Genomic DNA, 20,276 nt, shown 5'->3' with positions numbered 1-20,276 from the left:
CCTAATCTAATTCCCTCAGCATCACCCGACTTAATTCGACTACATTCCATTATCCTTGTTTTGATTTTGTTGATGTTCATCTGATATCCTTCTTTCAAGACACTGTCCATTCATTCAGTTCAACTGCTCTTCCAATTCCTTTGCTGTCTCTGCCAGGATTACAATATCATCGGCGAACCTCAAAGTTTTTATTTCTTCTCCATGGAGTTTAATACCTACTCCGAATTTTTCGTTTGTTTCCTTTACTGCTTGCTCAATATACAGATTGAATAACATCGGGGAGAGGCTATAATCCTGTCTCACTCCCTTCCCAACCACTGCTTCCCTTTCATGTCCCTTGACTGTTATAACTGGCATCTGGTTTCTGTACAAATTGTAAATAGCCTTTCGCTCCCTGTATTTTACCCCTGTCACCTTTAGAATTTGAAAGAGAGTATTCCAGTCAACATTGTCAAAAGCTTTCTCTAAGTCTACAAATGCTAGAAATGTAGGTTTGCCTTTCCTTAATCTTTCTTCTAAGATATGTCGTAAGGTCAGTATTGCCTCACGTGTTCCAATATTTCCACGGAATCCAAACTGATCTTCCCCGAGGTCGGCTTCTACTAGTTTTTCCATTCGTCTGTAAAGAATTCGTGTTAGTATTGTGCAGCTGTGACTTATTAAACTGATAGTTCGGTAATTTTCACATCTGTCAACATGTGCTTTCTTTGGGATTGGACTTATTATATTCTTCTTGAAGTCTGAGGGTGTTTCACCTGTCTCATACATCTTGCTCATGAGATGGTAGAGTTTTGTCAGGACTGGCTCTCCCAAGGCTGTCAGTAGTTCTAACGGAATGTTTCGACTCAGGTCTTTCATTGCTCTGTCAAACTCTTCACGCAGTATCGTATCTCCCATTTCATCTTCATCTACCTCCTCTTCCTTTTCCATAATATTATCCTCAAGTACATCGCCCTTGTATAGACCCTCTATATACTCCTTCCACCTTTCTGCTTTCCCTTCTTTGCTTAGAACTGGGTTTCCATCTGAGCTCTTGATATTCATACAAGTGGTTCTCTTCTCTCCAAAGGTCTCTTTAATTTTCCTATACGCAGTATCTATCTTACCCCTAGTGAGATAAGCCTCTATATCCTTACATTTGTCCTCTAGCCATCCTTGCTTAGCCATTTTGCACTTCCTGTCAAACTCATTTTTGAGACGTTTGTATTCCTTTTTGCCTGCTTCATTTACTGCATTTTTATATTTTCTCCTTTCATCAATTAAATTCAATATTTCTTCTGTTACCCAAGGATTTCTACTAGCCCTCGTCTTTTTACCTACTTGATCCTCTGCTGTCTTCACCATTTCATCCTTCAGAGCTACCCATCCTTCTTGTACTGGATTTCTTTCCCCCATCCCTGTCAATTGTTCCCTTATGCTCTCCCTGAAACTCTGTACAACCTCCGGTTCTTTCAGTTTATCCAGGTCCCATCTCCTTAAATTCCCACCTTCTTCCAGTTTCTTCAGTTTTAATCAACAGTTCATAACCAATAGATTGTGGTCAGAGTCCACATCTGCCCCTGTAAATGTCTTACAATTTAAAACCTGGTTCCTAAATCTCTGTCTTACCATTATATAATCTATCTGATACCTTCTAGTATATCCAGGATTCTTCCATGTATACAAGGTTCTTTCGTGATTCTTGAACCAAGTGTTGGCTATGATTAAGTTATGCTCTGTGCAAAATTCTACCAGACGGCTTCCGCTTTCATTTCTTACCCCCAATCCATATTCACCTACTATGTTTCCTTCTCTCCCTTTTCCTACTCTCGAATTCCAGTCACCCATGACTATTAAATTTTCGCCTCCCTTCACAACCTGAATAATTTCTTTTATCTCATCATACATTTCATCAATTTCTTCATCATTTGCAGAGCTAGTTGGCATATAATCTTGTACTACTGTAGTAGGCATGGGCTTCGTGTCTATCTTGGCCACAATAATGTGTTCACTATGCTGTTTGTAGTAGCTTACCCGCACTCCTATTTTTTTTATTCCTTATTAAACCTACTCCTGCATTACCCCTATTTGATTTTGTATTTATAACCCTGTATTCATCAGACCAAAAGTCTTGTTCCTCCTGCCACGAACTCCACTAATTCCCACTATACCTAACTTTAACTTCTCCATTTCCCTATTTAAATTTTTTAAACTACCTGCCCAATTAAGGGATCTGACATTCCACGCTCCGATCCGTAGAATGCCAGTTTTCTTTCTCCTGATAACGAAGCCCTCCTGAGTAGTCCCCGCCCGGAGATCTGAATGGGGGACTATTTTACCTCCAGAATATTTTACCCAAGAGGACGCCATCATCATTTAACAATACAGTAAAGCTGCATGTCCTCAGGAAAAATTACGGCTGTAGTTTCCCCTTGCTTTCAGCCGTTCGCAATACCAGCACAGCAAGGCCGTATTGGTTAGTGTTACATAGCCAGATCAGTCATCATCCAGATTGTTGCCCCTGCAACTACTGAAAAGGCTGCTGCCCCTCTTCAGGAACCACACGTTTGTCTGGCCTCTCAACAGATACCCCTCCGTTGTGGTTGTACCTACTGTACGGCCATCTGTATCGCTGAGGCTCGCAAGCCTCCCCACCAACAGCAAGGTCCATGGTTCATTGGGGGGACTTATAAGTTAAATTAAATTAATTTTAACACACCTACCAACTTTCGTTTATGTTGCACAACTCCTCCTTGGTGCTGTGATTTTTTTTCCGTCAGTGTAGTTTCTACATATTTTTTCTGAGAATTTCCACGTTCTGCACTATTCAGCACGGCTAAACACTTTTTTATATTGACAAATCCCCTGAAGCTGTCTTGATATTTCTTAAGTTTTGCCTCCATTATCAAGTACCACATTAGAACAACCTCTCTTGGTGCCTACACATTTCCTGAAGGCAAACCAATTGCCATCTCACACAGCGTCAACTTTCTTTTCCATTCTTTTCCATATTGTTCTTGTCAGTAACTTGGATGCAATCAGCCATTATGTTGAATGAATAATACTGCTCATATTTATCTCCTTTGTCATCTTCAGAGTGGATGATAGTTCTCTGAAATTCTGATGCTATGTCTCTTAGCTTAATAAATTCCATCTATCATCTAATAAGAACTGATGTTACGACAAAGAAATGGCTTTCTTTTTTTGATATATTTACATTTTTGAAACTTAATTTCTGGTTTCATAATTTAATTATTGGCTAATTTAGAGTGTTTCTGGATTGTTCTTTTATGCATTGCATCCAATGCTAAAGTAACTGCAACTGTGATTGTGGTTAGTGTGGTGAGTAAGAGTACGAGGGTGCATTCACACACACTTCTTATTTGAGCAGCTGGAAGTGCTATCAACTGGTTCTTGCAGGCAAATGGATGTTGATTACCTTTCAGAAACTAGTACAAATTGCTTTGAACTCTGGGAAATTCATTACTCCATACATTTGGAAGGACTGCCACCTGTGTCAATAGTATTTTCAACAAACTGATGAGCACAAAGCATTCTGGATAGCAAAGCATTCTAGATAGCAAATTTCTATACCAGATTCTATGTTGTGGATGCATTGAATGTAAAATCTGACCCAAAATTACAGCTGTAATGTATTTTCGGCAAAACACTATCTTATAGTGCCCACCATTATTATTAAAAGTGGAGTACGGCCATGTTAACTTTGGCCTCACTGGTCCAACAGAATGAATGTACTGCGGAGTTCAAAATGTGTATACTTTCCGGGTCATTTTTTATAAGATGGCAGTCGTTACCTATAAATGAAGAAAATGTGACCTAAGGTAGGCTAAACAATGAATCCTTGTACAAAAATCTAGACAGGTTTTCTATGGCTGCACTAAAACAAAAATGGTGGTTGCCAGAACAGTTCCTATGTAAAGGGCAAGACCAATATCCTTCTTGAGCCTTGTCCAATTTATTTTTGTGGGCTATCTCTAATATGCTCATTGTTGAGGAAATTAGTGTTTAACGCCCTTCTGACAATGAGCACAAGCTCCAATTAGGGAAGGATGAAGAAGGAAGTTGGCCATGCCCTTTCAAAGGACCCATCCCAGCATTTGCCTTAAACAATACCAGGAAATCATGGAAAACCTAAATCAGGATGGCCGGACGCAGGTTTGAACTGTCATCCACCCGAATGCGAGTCCAGTGTGCTAGGCACTGCGCTCATTTTCTCGGTGCTCACTGCTGATGAGATGTTACAACCTATTCAATCTTCCTTCCTTCATTCACTCACTCACTCACTCATCATCATTGAGAAAAGGAGTAAAGGTCATGCAACAAGTAACATGCAGTGAAGACCAAGAGAATAAGGGAATTATATGCAAATGTACATGGACACTCTGCAAATCACATTTAAATGCCTGCCAGAGAGTTCATCAAACCACCTTCACAATTCTCTATTAGTCCAGTCTCATATAGTGCACGGAAAGAAAGAACATCTATACCTTTCCGTGAGAGCTCTGATTTCCCTTATGTTATCCTGGTGATTGTTTCTCCCTATGTAGGTCAGTGTCAACAAAATATTTTTGCATTCAGAGGAAAAAGTTGGTGATTGGAGTTTCATGAGAAGATTCCTCCACAACGAAAAACGACTTTGTTTTAATGATGTCCACCGCAAATCCTGTATCATTTCAGTGACGCTGTCTCCCTTATTTCACGATAATACAAAACTTGCTGCCCTTTGTAGAACTTTTTCAATGTACTCCGTCAGTCCTACCTGGTAAGGCTCCCATACCACACAGCAGTATTCTAAAAGACTACGGCCAACTGTAGTGCAGGCAGTCTCTTTAGTAGATCTGTTGCATTTTCTAAGTGTCCTGCCAGTTAAATGCAGTCTTTGGTTAGCCTCCCCCACAACATTTTTTGTGTGTTCTTTCCAATTTAAGTTGTTCAAAATTGTAATTCCTAGGTATTTAGTTGAATTTATGGCCTTTAGATTTGACTTATTTATCGTGTAACTGAAGTTTAACGGATTCCTTTTAGCACTCATATGGATGACCTCACACTTTTCGTTATTTAGGATCAATTGCCAATTTTCACACCATACAGATATCTTTTCTACATTGTTTTGATCTTCTGATGACGTTATTAGTCGATAAACGACAGCATCATCTGCAAACAACCTAAGACGGCTGCTCAGATTGTCTCCCAAATCGTTTATACAGATAAGGTACAGCAAACGGCCTATAACATTACCTTGGGGAACACTAGAAATCGCTTCTGTTTTACTCGATGACCTTCCGTCAGTTACTACGAAATGTGACCTCTGACAGGAAATCACAAATCCAGTCACATAACTGACACGATATTCCATAAGCATGCAATTTCAGTACAAGCCACTTGTGTGGTACAGTGTCAAAAGCTTCCAGAAATATGGAATCCATTTGAAATCTCTTTTCAATATATATGTTCCAAAGTCCAGCTGCATATTGACATTAACAATATGGGCCTGTAATTTAGTGGCTTACTCCTCCTACTCCTAATGGAAAGAGAAATTGGATTGGGCATATATTCAGAAAGAATGACAGACTGATAAAAACAGTTTCAGAAGGCTACATAAAAGGGAAAAGGAAGCGAGAAAGCAAGAGATTTCAAATACTAGATGACATAATGGACGGTACAACATACAGCAGCCTTAAGAAGGAAGCAATGGAGCACAGAAAATGGAGAGGCAAAGGACGTGCTAATATAGCAGAAAACTGATGATGACTCCTACTACCTTTCTTGAATATTGGTGTGACCTGTGCAACTTTCCAGTCATTGGGTACAGATCTTTCGTCAAGCGAACGGTTGTATATGATTGTTAAGTAAAGAGCTATTGCATCAGCACACACTGAAAGGAATCTAATTCGTGTACAGTCTTGACTAGAAGACTTGCTTTTATTAAGTGATTTAAGTTGCTTCAATACGCCAAGGTTATCTACTTCTACATTACTCATGTTGGCAGCTGTTCTTGATCCGAATTCTGGAATATTTACTTCGTCTTCTTTGGTGAAGGAAGTTTGGAAGGCTGTGTTAAGTAACACTGCTTTGGCAGCACTGTCTTCAATAGTATCTCCATTGCTATTGCGCGGAGAAGGCTTTGATTGTGTCTTGCCGCTAAGATACTTCACATACAACCAGAATCTCTTTGGATTTTCTGCCAGTTCCAAGACAAAGTTTCACTGCTGAAACTATTATCAGCATCTAGCATTATAGTCTACGGTAAATTTCGAACTTCTGTAAAAGATCACCAATCTTGGAGACTTTGCGTCTGTTTACATTTGGCATGTTTTTTTAGTTGTTTCTACTACAGTGTTCTGACCCGTTTTGTGTACCAGGGGGGATCAGCTCTGTCATCTTAATTTATTTGGTATAAATCTCTCAATTGCTGCTGATACTATTTCTTTGAATTCAAGCCACATCTGGTATAGACTTATATTGTTAATTTGGAAGGAGCGGAAATTGTCTCTCAGGAAGGCATCAAGTGAATTTTTATCTGCTTTTTTGAATAGGTATATTTTTTGTTAATTTTTGGAGGATTTAGGTGTTACAATATTCAATCTCGCTACGACAACCCTGTGTTCACTAATCCCTGTATCCATTTTGATGCTTGTTATTAACTCAGGATTATTTGTTGCTATGAGGTCAATTGTATTTTCACAACCATTTAGTAATCGGGTGAGCTCATTAACTAACTGCTCGAAATAATTTTCGGAGAATGTGTTTAGGACAATTTTGGATGATGTTTTATGCAGACATCTGGAATTAAACATATATTTTCGCCAAAATATCGAGAATAAATTAAAGTCACCACCAACTACAATTGTGTGAGTTGGGTAGGCCTACGTGTTTGAAATCAAACTCAAGTTTTCTTTGAATCTTTCAGCAATTGTATCTGAATTGGGAGGTCGGCAAAAGGATCCAATTATTATTTTATTCCACCTGCCAACAATGACCTCTGCCCATACTAACTCACAGGAACCATCTAGTTCAATTTTGCAACAAGATAAACTACTTCTAACACTGACAAATATGCCACCGCCAACAGTGTTTAGCCTATCCTTTCAAAACACTGTTAGATTCTTCGCAAAAATTTTGGCTGAGCTTATCTCTGGCTTTAGCCAGCTTTCAGTGCCTATAACAATTTGAGCATCAGTGCTTTCTATTAGCGCTTGGAGCTCTGGTACTTTCCCAACACAGCTATGACAATTTACAACTGTTATACTGATGGTTCCTGTACCTACGTTCTTCCTGTGTTCGGCCTACACCCTTTGTGACTGAAGTGCTTCTTGTGTTTTCCTGAGACCCTCTAACCTAAAAAAACTGCCCAGTCTATGCCACACAGCCCGTGTAGCCACCTCCTGTGTATAGTGGACGTATGACCTGTTCAGCAGAACCCGAAACCCAACCACCCTTTGGAGCAAGTCAAGGAATCTGCAGCCTACACGGTTGCAGAACCATCTGAATCTCTGATTCAGACCCTCAACTTGGCTCTGTACCAGAGGTCCGCAATCAGTCCTATTGACTATGCTGTAAATGGTCAGCTCTGGTTTCATCTTGCAAGCAAGACTGGCAGCCTTTACCACTTCTGTTATCCGCTCGAAATCAGAGAGAATCTCTTCTGATCCAAAGTGACACACACCACTGGTACTGAGGTGAGGCACCACTTGCAGTTGGCTGCACCCTGTGCTCTTCAGGCATCCAGAAGGACCCACTGAATGTCTAGAATGACTCCACCCGGTATGTACATGGGCAGCCATGTCCCTAAGGAGCCCCACAACGCACTTAATGTTGGAGCTCCCAACTGTCAGGTTGAACAAGGTCACTGCTCACTTGAGAGAAGTGCTAACCACTGTGCCAACCTTGTATAGTGGCTCTGCACAGCTGCACGGACTACCCCAGCATGCCTCCATCTATGATGTTTGAGACTCGAAAAGGTCTCTGGAACAATACAGTTTCATTTGATTAAAAACAGCCAGTCCAGGTTTCAGGCAGCATCCATTTTGTTTGAAGCTGAGGTGCAGTTGGAGAGCCTCTAAAATGCTGTTTGAGTTTAAGGGGAATACCAAGTGGGTTGAGGCACGAATGGGAATTTCGAATGAGGTCAGAGGCACGCTAGGATAATCCATGCTGTTGTGCAAAGCCACTGTGCCAGGGAGGTTTAATGGTTAGCACATCTGCCTAGCGAGCAGGAGACACTGGTTCAAATCCTGACCTTGGAACAAATTTTCATTCATCACTTCAGTCTGCACAACTTGCATTAAGAAAGAGACTGCAGTACTATGAATTAAAATAAAATACATTCGCTTTCATGTCAAGAGTTATAAGCCACAGAATCTAGTGTAAACACTCTGTTCACAAAGGATTAGTATAACCACATTATCTGTTGTGTTTTTGAATGCATCACATTCTGGTTGCACTTAGTTCTTTATGTACTACTAAAAAGATATGTCTACTACATAATTTCTTTTGTCTTACTTAAGTTTTAGTTCTTGTCTTTGAATGTAACTAAACATATAACATGCAATATCTCAAAATACGCTTTGATTCTGTTTGTGCAGAAACCAAACTTTTCAGCCTCCAGCAGATTAAATCGACATAGAATCTCATAAGCTTCAACATGAACAGCAATGAGATATTTGTGTGAACACCTAAGGTAGCTGCAGTAGTCAGTCTGTGTGCTGACACTGATGGTAATTCGCATTAAGCTGTATCCAATGTTACCACCTAGGACAAAGAATATGTTGAAGTATGCTTCTGGGAATTATGTACCACAAAGGTGAGGTAGAGACCTGGTTTTAGCAATATGTGAAGAATGTACCATTAATTTTTGATAAAAATGTAAATATCCAGGTGCAAATGTGATAAAAACTCATGTTTTTTTGTAATTTCTTTAGTTTCTGCATTTACACCAACAGGATATGAGTCTGCGAAAGTCCTGTACCTGAGCAATTGCACCATATGGCAAAGGAGTGGAAGTAGAATCATACCAAGCAGGGCCCAGGCCACCTGGAAGATAGAAGCGATAACCACGTGGTGCTAGTAGCTCCCAGTTAGGTACCTGACTGTCATCTATTTCTGAAACATACAGATTGACAAAAATAAACATTGATGAACACTAACCGTGACATAAAGCTACCAATGCTACAAATTGTCAAATCTGCTACAACCCTGAACTGAAAACTATCAGAGAGAAATAACTTTTATTTCTTCCTGTGCAATCAAAAAAATTTGGTGTACATAAAACAGTGTAAATTTAAAAAAAGTTCAAAACTTAATACAGTTCAACACAGTCTACGCCACATCCGTGATAATACAATTGTGTCATATAAAATTGGATAAACTAATATTTTAACAAAATATTGTTTTGCATAATCCACCAACTTAAATGCTTAGCTTCTGTTAGAATGAGACATTGTGTTGCCTATGGGACTTCTCGATTCTTAGGTCATCTTGTTTGATTGCCTGAGTTTCCTATTGCCTGGTGCCTTGCACACTGCTAGACATCTCTAGCTATTCTAGCTCCAGATGTGTCTTCTGTTTATTTAGGCCCATTTTCTCTGTCAAGTACATCTGTTGCACCACTTTTACGACTTTAGAGGGAACTGAAACAAATGAGGAGCTTTGGTGAAAATAACAGAAATCAGACAAAAGCTCAATAAAGCTGTGTTGAAATTTTTTTCACAATTGAGACAAATTTTAAGCCTTTTCAAATATATCCAAAGCTTGTGAAACTACTACTTCAGCCTTGCTCTGCTTGGACAACTGCTGATAACTTTTAACTTGCTGAGGATGGGATCTTGCTTCATCACAATAAAATACAGAAACATCCACTGGCTTGTTGAGTTGGGATGAAAGGAGCATTAGTTCCAGTGTCATTGACAGTGAGATCATTAGAGACTGAGCACATGCTTGGATTGTTTCATGGATGGGGAAGGCTATCTGCCATGCCCTTTCAAAGGCACCATTCCACATCAATTTATGGGAAAACTCAATGAAGAATGGTCAGATGCAGATTTGAAGCATCGTCCTCCAGAATGTGTGTCCAGTGTTGTTGAGTTAGGCAACACTGCAATATGGACTTCATCATTCTCAGAACAGAACTAACAAGTGTAAGGTCGCATGAGGTGTCTGATCATCAATGAAAAATAATATTTTGTTGGATTTGTTATTCAATTATCCATGGTAGAAAGATTTTAATGCATTCACAGACTGAGAGACCACCCTTACAACCACTATCAGAATGTACGAGGGCAGTTCAATAAGTAATGAAACACATTTTTTTTCTGAATCAGGGGTTGTTTTATTCAGCATTGAAATACACCAGGTTATTCCCCAATCTTTTAGCTACACAACACTATTTTTCAACGTAATCTCCATTCAATGCTACAGCCTTCGCCACCTTGAAATGAGGGCCTGTATGCCTGCACGGTACCATTCCACTGGTCGATGTCGGAGCCAACATCGTACTGCATCAATAACTTCTTCATCATCCACGTAGTGCCTCCCACGGATTGCGTCCTTCATTGGGCCAAACATATGGAAATCCGACTGTGCGAGATCGGGGCTGTAGGGTGCATGAGGAAGAACAGTCCACTGAAGTTTTGTGAGCTCCTCTCGGGTGCGAAGACTGTGTGAGGTCTTGCGTTGTCATGAAGAAGAAGAAGTTCGTTCAGATTTTTGTGCCTACGAACACGCTGAAGTCGTTTCTTCAATTTCTGAAGAGTAGCACAATACACTTCAGAGTTGATCGTTTGACCATGGGGAAGGACATCGAACAGAATAACCCCTTCAGCGTCCCAGGAGACTGTAACCATGACTTTACCGGCTGAGGGTATGGCTTTAAACTTTTTCTTGGTAGGGGAGTGGGTGTGGCGCCACTCCATTGATTGCCGTTTTGTTTCAGGTTCGAAGTGATGAACCCATGTTTCATCGCGTGTAACAATTCTTGACAAGAAATTGTCACCCTCAGCCACATGACGAGCAAGCAATTCCGCACAGATGGTTCTCCTTTGCTCTTTATGGTGTTCGGTTAGACAACGAGGGACCCAGCGGGAACAAACCTTTGAATATCCCAACTGGTGAACAATTGTGACAGCACTACCAACAGAGATGTCAAGTTGAGCACTGAGTTGTTTGATGGTGATCCGTCGATCATCTCGAAAGAGTGTGTTCGCACACTCCGCCATTGCAGGAGTCACAGTTGTGCACGGCCGGCCCGCTCGCGGGAGATCAGACAGTCTTGCTTGACCTTGCGGCGACGACTCACCGTGCTTTTGTCCACTGCCAGATCACCGTAGACATTCTGCAAACGCCTATGAATATCTGAGATGCCCTGGTTTTCCACCAAAAGAAACTCGATCACTGCCCGTTGTTTGCAACGCACATCCGTTACAGACGCCATTTTAACAGCTCCGTACAGCGCTGCCACCTGTCGGAAGTCAATGAAACTATACAAGACGAAGTGGGAATGTTTGAAAATATTCCACAAGAAATTTCCAGTTTTTTCAACCAAAATTGGCCGAGAAAAAAAATGTGTTGCATTACTTATTGAACTGCCCTCGTATAATCCCCCTCGTTCCTAGTATGCTGTTGGCTATTATCCCACTAATTCTCATATATGAAAAAACAATTATGGGAGGAACAGGCTTATCAGTGGCATTTGCTGTAATAAGTAAATTAGATTTTCTCTCTATCATTCTCAACATTGCATACAACTTTATTACCCTTATGTGAGATCAATTTTTGCCCTTAAGACTGCAAAAAATGGACTACCATCAGAATTGAAAATCTAACTGCATTATTTGCCGTTTTCAATTTTTTTTCCTTTCAAATTGGTTCCATTTCTGTACACCAGTGATGGACTTCTTGTTCAGCGACATATTTACAGGGCATTATCAAGTTGTGTGTCAGTCTTTCTTTCAGATCTGGATTTTTCCACAAATTATGTAAGCTATTTCTGTCTAGTCTTCCTCTAGCAAATGGGTTTTTGTCTTTTCATTTCACTTGTTTGACGTACACTGAGCACCAATATTTCTTTTGTTACTGGATGGTCCACTTTTTTAGCTGAGAAAAGCCAGTCTAGTGGAAGGGCATCAGTTGTCTGATTTGGGACTTTTGCTGCTTACTTTGTAACACAATACCACTCTTAGTACATCCAGCTCTTTGGCTGCAGCAACCATTAGGATGCCTACCAAGACAGCTTTTATAGCTTTTGTCATTCTCTTGGGCCTCATATCTGGTGCAAGATGCTCCAGAGACTGACATTGTGTCAAAGATTGGTAGCATATTCACATAAATAAAATTCCAAGAGGGAAATTTGCAATGTAATTGAAATTGGCCATTGATAAGTTTTGAACTCAATGTAAATATAAAACCATGGGGACCAATCACCAATGCCTGACAGGGGTGTCAAAAGCTGGAACATGATAGCAAATGATGTACCATTTTTATACCCTCCCCCCCTTAAAGCACTGACTTACTAACATTTTTGCCCCACAGTCAACCCTATGTTTACCATTTACATTTACGAACATCAATATAGTTTGTCTAACACATTTTTCTCAAAATCATGTAATTTTTTGATAGGAATTATTTATAAATCTTACTTTACTATTTTTGATGAGGAGTGAATATGATACTCTTTCAGAAGTTTTTGTTGGTGTGGAGGTATACTCAAAAACAGGCATGTGCAATGCCATTTGGCATTTCTCACAATCATACCATGTCACTGCCTCCTTGCTTTGCACACTACACAGTTTCTGAAGTGTGTTCTCTTGATGATATTTGGGGGCAGGAGAGAGGGGGGGGGGGGGGGGGGGAGGCTAACAAAACATGCCCAATTTGCTGCTTGCAGTCTAACAGCAGAAATTCCAGATTGGGGCTGTCCACGTCTATGGTAGTCTCGTCGAGTGACCTGCTCTATTATGTCATCAGCCACCTGAATTCTAAACCGATTGAAACAAGATTTTTTCCTTCCACTGTGCTCATTAGGACACATTAATTGAAAATCCCTATGTTCATAAGGCAAAAGAAAATTTTCTTATAACCTCTGGCATATATTCTCATGACAGGGAAAGTTAACAACTGCTGGTCCTGTCTGTCAACTGTGTTCATTAAATTATCATGTTGTATAATTGCTTGCAGATTCTGGACTGGGGTTATGGTTTTCCTATCAGTTTTTCCTCTTGCTGTCATACTCACACGTGTATGGATAACGGATAGCATATTTACTTCTTTGTGCCTATGGCATCTGTGCGCTTTTCAGTGAGCCTTACAAACAATAACAGGGAAGTGTACCAGTTGTCAACAAACACTGTACGACCATTCCAAATACGGATGCATGAAGTCCATAACAACAGCTTCACTAATCAGGATTTCTTTATTGCTTGGCTCGCCCCCCCACCCCCTCTGTATACATCTCAAATCCTAAACAGTAGCCACTACTTGTAGCAGAGCCTACCCCTAAATTTCATGAGGCTTTCATCAACTGTAATATCTTCTTCAGGATATTAAACACTTTGCAAATTTTGTTCGAGATGGTCAGTAACAGGTTGCAACTCGTTCAGACAGTTTGTAGGATCAGCATTCTCGTTATTGTTAAAATGAAGGAACCTAGAATCATGTAAGAATCGTTGGATCAGCTGGAGAATGGGATACAACTTCTTGTTGGCTTTGACCAATGACATCATATTTTGGTCAAAGGTATTAATTTGTTTATTTTCAAGCCATAGATACTAAATCAGTTATCTTCTGTGGTAAAGCATCATAATTGTAAATAGAAATAAATGAACATGTTGTTATGAGACAGATACTGAGTACGCTTTTTGTCACTTGTGGTAATTTAAATCATTTGTGGACATGTTTTGAATTATAAATTTTCCTGATAGTGAGTCGGTCCATTTGCTGTTTCCTCTGCAAGTAATTCATATCTTGTACTATGTAGGTCTGTTAAAGAATAGGATACTAGTACTAGCGAAAGCAAAAAAAGCGAAGTAGTAACACTGGCATCCTGTCAGCTAAAGTACAGGATACAAATTTTATGTCGGACGCTTTTTTTCGCCTGCATTAGTACTACTACCCTATACTCCAGTTGATACTAGTAATAGTGAAGGTGAAGAAAACCAATACACAAAAAAATTTTATGTATGTAGACTGAGGTACTCCATGCCAGTGTTATGTATGTCACTCTTTTTTGCTTTCGCTAGCACTAGTAGCCGATCCTTCAGTTGACCTGAGTAGGTCAACTGAGGAACAGGCTACTATGCTTTTCTAATGTGAAACAAATGATATACGTAACATTACATACGAAATATGGATGTCCCGATATGTTTTCTCTGTACTACGATTGTTTGTTTCTCAACACTCATCTATGCTTTTAAATCTTTGGAATGCATCATCTATGGTGACTTGTGACATTTGTCAAACCCGACGGGTTGCATACCGCTCTTCAGTATATCTGAATCTTCTACACACATAAAAAAAAAAAAAAGTCTTGCATCACCTCAGTTCTGAGAGTTCCGGAACCGGTACAAAAAATTGGAATAGAGATCAACATAAACATCATTTCTGCCCTTTTTACTGCTCATGAAAAACACACATTGCATGTTGTACCGCCATACAGCGAGACCTTCAGAGGTGGTGGTCCAGATTGCTGTACACACCGGTACTTCTAATACCCAGTAGCACGTCCTCTTGCATTGATGCATGCGTGTATTCATCATGGCGTACTATCCACAAGTTCATCAAGACACTATTGGTCCAGATTGTCCCACTCCTCAACGGCGATTCGGCTGGTTGGTGGGTCACATCGCCCATAAACAGCCTTTTTCAATCTATCCCAGGCACGTTCAATAAGGGTTCACGTCTGTCTTTTCTCAAACCTGTTAATTCAGCAGTCGTCAGAGAGCACCAGAAAATGGCGTTACTGTGCGTGTGCAGCCATGATGACGTAGGAATCCTGTATGTTTGTACCTATATAGCATTACGAGATCTTTACATTACATCGTAAATGAAACAGAACATCAGAGGGCACCCCAACAGCATTGAAATTTCATAAACCAGACTAAAATGCATAATTCGGCTGAACGTACACATTCATATGTCCAGATTCACAAAGGAGTAGGACCCAACCTGATGTTAAGCTTTTCAGTGTGGTTTACGGGCTGCAAATTTTCTTGGAGTACCAGTCCTGTATTACCTCGTGTTTGGTTATTACGGCATAACGCCGTACGTACCAGTAGGTAAAAACGGGCACTTGTAATTCAGCAAACAGTTGACACTAGCCAATACTGTGGAATGAAACATTTTGTTTCAAATAAATTGACTGCCTCTGCAGAAAAGATTAATAAAATCCAAATTTTTTTAGCAAATTGACAAAGATAAATTTAGCGTTCTGCAAGGCATTTTAATTCACTTGGTAGCTCTCGGCCACAGAAATCCATTTTGTTTTCATTTTACATGAGAGTTGTAAGTAGACTGTTCTGCGCATGCGCAAATCTGGCAGAAGATTTTTCCACCTAGTGTCTGGCTGCCAGCTGCTGATACAGCTAACAGTCGTACTTCCAAGCAGCCAAGAGCGGGAGCAGCTTCTGCTCATACGCGACTAAACTGCGCATAACTGATGGAACATGGTTCAAAATTGTTTTCTTTGAAAATGCCTCTGGAATAATAGTTAAAACTTGCACATTTTCACTGTAGGATGCACAATATTCAACAGCTGAATTCGTATTTGTGAAAAATTCCTGGCACGAGGTGCAAGAGTGCTTTGGTTCATTTTCTTCTGAAGATGGAATTTCTACTTTGAAGAGTGTGGTCAGTTTTACTGTGGTGTAATCATCCATGGCTTTAGTAATATCCCTGCACTTTCTTGATGCATGAAGCTTATGACTCGACTTCAATGACCACAGTTTCTCAATAGGACTAACATCTGCCTCTGAAGTTGAGTGATTCAGGGTATTTAATTCTTCGTCTATTGATGCAAAATCTGCATCAAGGGAGGCTGCACCTCGTTCAGATACTATTACTGTTGTTATTCTGTCAAAACATTTAGAACACAAAAGGTCAACACTGCAAACTATTTCACTTTGAAACAGAGTCTTCAAATGAGAACACTTATTCCCAACCTGAACAAAGTCTATTTATTTGTTTTTCCGATATATCACTCTTTTATGGATACGCAAACAGTCAGCACACTTCACTCTCCTGTGACCCCGGTCAGAAGACATTTCAAATAGTCCTTTTCACAAAACATACCGAAAATGTGTCAACTGGCAAATTCATCACGAAAACACAGAACTCACTGGATGGTCTCAGATTTCTTAGAAGCCTCTGCAGTAAGCAAATTAGCAATGAACAACTGCACTACAGAAACCTGCAATGAACAACCACGACAAAGAAACTGACAAGAAACTACAACAAAGTGTACGAAATCTCTGCGAAAATGAAAGTGAAAAGAAATAACTGCAACACAGACAACAGAAATAAACATCGTAACAAAGAAATTAGTAAGAAAAAATTTCAGTGAAGACATACATTATCCTTTAAGATTTTTTTTTATAATAAAACCTGCCCAATGGTACTAATCAACAGAAAAAAAATCTAACATTTCTGGATTGGCCTTTTTGAAATTTTTTTTTTCTGTAAATTATAAAAAGAAATCAAAAGGCGACAGTAACAGAACTTCGACAGATATGTCCAAACGGAGGATACCATTGTAACCATAAAGCAATTATCTTTCAAATAAAAAAAACTCTAACAAAATATCTGAAACTGTTACAGATATACAGCATTTCAAAAATTTTTACGAAATTCGCATCTTGAAAATGGGTGTTTGCAGTGTCATCTTTGAAGGCCTGTATCTTGGGGCAGGAATTTTTTTGAAGAAAGCAAAAAAATGTGTCATTCTTTCTTACTCCTAAATTTTAACATATGCTAAGTTCAATAACATCCGAGACTATGAAGGTAACACCCTTGCCTGAAGCAATATGGATTATGCCTTCTGAAGATACATATTCATTATTATCAATATTTCTCTTTCCACTAAAAGTACTGCAAGCATGCGTATAACATTAGGACCAAAAACAAACTCTACGAAGACTTTCAAATGTTCAAATATGTGTGAATTCCTAAGGGACCAAACTGCTGTCATCAGTCCCTAGACTTACACACTACTAACTTAAACTAACTTATGCTACGAACTACACACACGCCCATGCCCGAGGGAGGACTCAAACCTACGGCAGGAGTGGCCGCGCAGTTCGTGACATGACGCTTCACATCGTGCGGTCACTGCGTGGCGTAAGAAGACTTTGAGGTGGCTAAGATTAGCACACGAAGTTATCAGATGGGTACAACTATATTAAACAAACTACCAGGACACATTAAAAGTTGTGTAGACAACAAAGATAGCAGGAGAGTAATTTGTTGATTAAGTGAAGCGGTCAATACTGTTCCACCAACACACAACCAAATGTTCAACTAACCTATACCTAAATCTGCGCTGCAGATCACGCTGTCATCATAACCTACATACAATAAAATATAGATGCAAAAAATATTATTATTTTTATATTCACTTTTTTTTGCATGCATTTGATATCACATGCCAAATCATCACTAAATTACAGAAAGAAGACAACACTGGCAGGTTCAGTTGTCCCAATAGGGCCATGCCCAGTAATCTACTATGGTATTTCAACCAAACTTAAAACTGATAGTAGCTTTATTTATTATTTAAACGAATTATGTACACCTTATACATCTTTCTTTCCACATAGTCCCCTTAAATGAGAAAAATACAAACAACAGTACTTGCATATTACTACAGAAATTGCTGAATCTGCAGTGCCATCTTGGCGGGAAATGTAAGTCTAGGCAGCTGAAGTGGCCGTGCGGTTAAAGGCGCTGCAATCTGGAACCGCAAGACCGCTACGGTCGCAGGTTCGAATCCTGCCTCGGGGATGGATGTTTGTGATGTCCTTAGGTTAGTTAGGTTTAACTAGTTCTAAGTTTTAGGGGACTAATGACCTCAGCAGTTGAGTCCCATAGTGCTCAGAGCCATTTGAACATGTAAGCCTACCTAAAAGACTATTGAGAAGAGTTTCACTTCTAAGCACTTCTAAATTTTTCGGGGTTTGTGTTCGACAAACGTACATAACATGCATTAAAATACAAATCGAAAACTTGTTCAAATTTATTAAGTTTTCTCAGTTTACGTTACAGTTTTAGTTTCTATGACGAACAGTCGGTATATGCACGGCAAAGTGCGTTTGAATACAAAACAAACATAAACAATGGTCAGTCTATCACAACAACTTTTACCTGGTAACCATATTCGTTGCTTTCCCGAGTTCACAGCCAAATAATCATCTTCTAACCCAACAAGGACATCGTGCTACGTTGCAAATCAGTCTCTTACCATAGTCAAGGTATTGGGGAAGTACATTATCGCACACTAACGCGGAGTGCTCAATATTTCTTTGTATTTTTTACAACTCACGTATATTAGCCTACTATGTACAAATAATTGTTTACATTACACAGCAACTAAAATATAAAAAATATGCAGTTCATAGTTACTTACTGTCACAAAAACATAAGTTTGAAAACAGAATACTTTTATTGCGTAAAAAAACATTAGCGATGTATTACCTTCTGCTGATCTACGGGGTTTAATTACTTTATATGCGTCCGACGTATCCGAATTGCTCCGACTTGAATAGTGAGTAACAGACGTACAATTCAACCTTTTTAAACCATTCCGACCCAAAAACAACCTCACCGATTGCTGCATCTGGAAACCAAACTTACTGCTTTAACTTGTCATAATACTTAATCAAAATAACAGTTCTTTTGTTATTTCTAACAAAAGCGCATCGAAACAAACATGAAAAAAATTTCCGAACAAAATCCAAATATCCTCAACGCAGCACGATAAACATATCTTTGTTCTATCATCCTTGGTCATCGTGAAAGACCATGGTCCACAGTAAAGGCCCGTCCACACGCAACGATCTGTCTGCGCAAATGTCTGCGCACAACACATCTGCGCAGACAGATCGTTGCGTGTGAACAGAAGATTTGCACCAACCTGAGGTGTGTGCAAACCTGGAAGTTGGAGTTGGAGGTTTGAGCGAAACCTCTCAAATCTGTGGGTTCAGACTACATCTGCGCAGACAAGTTGGAGGGTGTGGACAGGAGATCGCCCCAAATCTGGCGCGAAACAGCTGTTTGCTCAGTCTAGTGTTTTTATTTGTGCGCACAGGGCAGTGAAATGGCTGATACTCGTCAGTGTTCTCGAGAGTTTGATAGTGAATTCATTGAAATATATAGAAACCACCCATGCTTGTGGAAGATTAAAAGTAAAGAATATAGTGACCGCGACAGAAAGACAGCACCATACAGTGCTGTAATTGAAAAATTGCGGGCAGTTGACGCCTCGGCAAACAGAGAAACAGTAATAAAAAAAAAAAATTGTTGCGAACTGTTTACCGAAAAGAGTTATCCAAAGTTCAGAAATCTAGAAGATTTGGTGTAGGAGTAGATCAAGTATACCAGCCAACGTAATGGTATTTTGATCTGCTTGGCTTTCTTAAGCATCGCCCTGCAAATCTCGCAGTAAATTTACGTGGGAAAACTGCTTACGCTTTAGCAGCCACTGTCTACACCATTTTGACCGCTTTCTATGTTTCCTGCGGTTGGTCTGAAGGTTTTTGCAACACAAGTTGCGAATACAGACCACAACAGAACTTCCTCCATTTCTATATTTCAAAATAGCTTAATTAAATTTTTGACGTTTACGGGGAGCGTAGTCGCTTGCCACTGATATTTCTTTTCAACACCGACAGATGGCGGGCGAGTAGTAGATTGGAGTTTGTGTCGTGTGAACACACCATATTTGCAGCGATCTTTTGCATGTACAGACATCTGCGCCGATGTCTGCGCAGACAGATCGTTGCGTGTGGACCGGCCTGTAGTGTTGGGCTAAACTGCGATTTTCCGATATCAGTGATTTCTGTGAATGCTACTTTTCAGTATCTGTTATTCTTAACTGTAATTTGTCGCAGTTAAGGAACCTAAGTCGCGTATCCCTCCGCCACTGCTATTTCTGCTACTTCCGCGATTTCTGTGACTTCTGTGACTTCTGCGACTTACCACCGTATGAAAAAGCTAAATCTGTCCACACAGAAAATTGCATCTCAACAAACCTGTCATTGGTAAGTATGTTTTACGTTTGTTCTTCCGTTGGATTT

At 39.8% G+C, this 20,276-nt stretch overlaps 1 protein-coding gene across 1 annotated transcript in view; it reads right to left on the bottom strand.

Moving 5' to 3' along the window:
* The window catches only part of LOC124804878 (cobalamin trafficking protein CblD), a 52,289-nt gene extending 33,350 nt beyond the window's left edge, over positions 1 to 18,939 (bottom strand). Inside the window, exons 1-2 of the mRNA XM_047265243.1 lie at positions 18,676 to 18,939; positions 8,969 to 9,102 (exon numbers count right to left, since the gene is read on the bottom strand). Of these exons, the coding sequence (XP_047121199.1) occupies positions 8,969 to 9,102; positions 18,676 to 18,817 (276 nt within the window). The 5' untranslated portion in view covers positions 18,818 to 18,939. The remainder of the gene's footprint in view (positions 1 to 8,968; positions 9,103 to 18,675) is intronic.
* Between the last annotated feature and the right edge of the window lie 1,337 nt (positions 18,940 to 20,276).

The sequence above is a fragment of the Schistocerca piceifrons genome, chromosome 7 (assembly GCF_021461385.2).
Source record: "Schistocerca piceifrons isolate TAMUIC-IGC-003096 chromosome 7, iqSchPice1.1, whole genome shotgun sequence".
NCBI lineage: Eukaryota > Metazoa > Arthropoda > Insecta > Orthoptera > Acrididae > Schistocerca > Schistocerca piceifrons.
The sequence above is the reverse complement of the archived record's forward strand: the minus strand, read 5'-3'. Positions and strand labels throughout refer to the sequence as shown.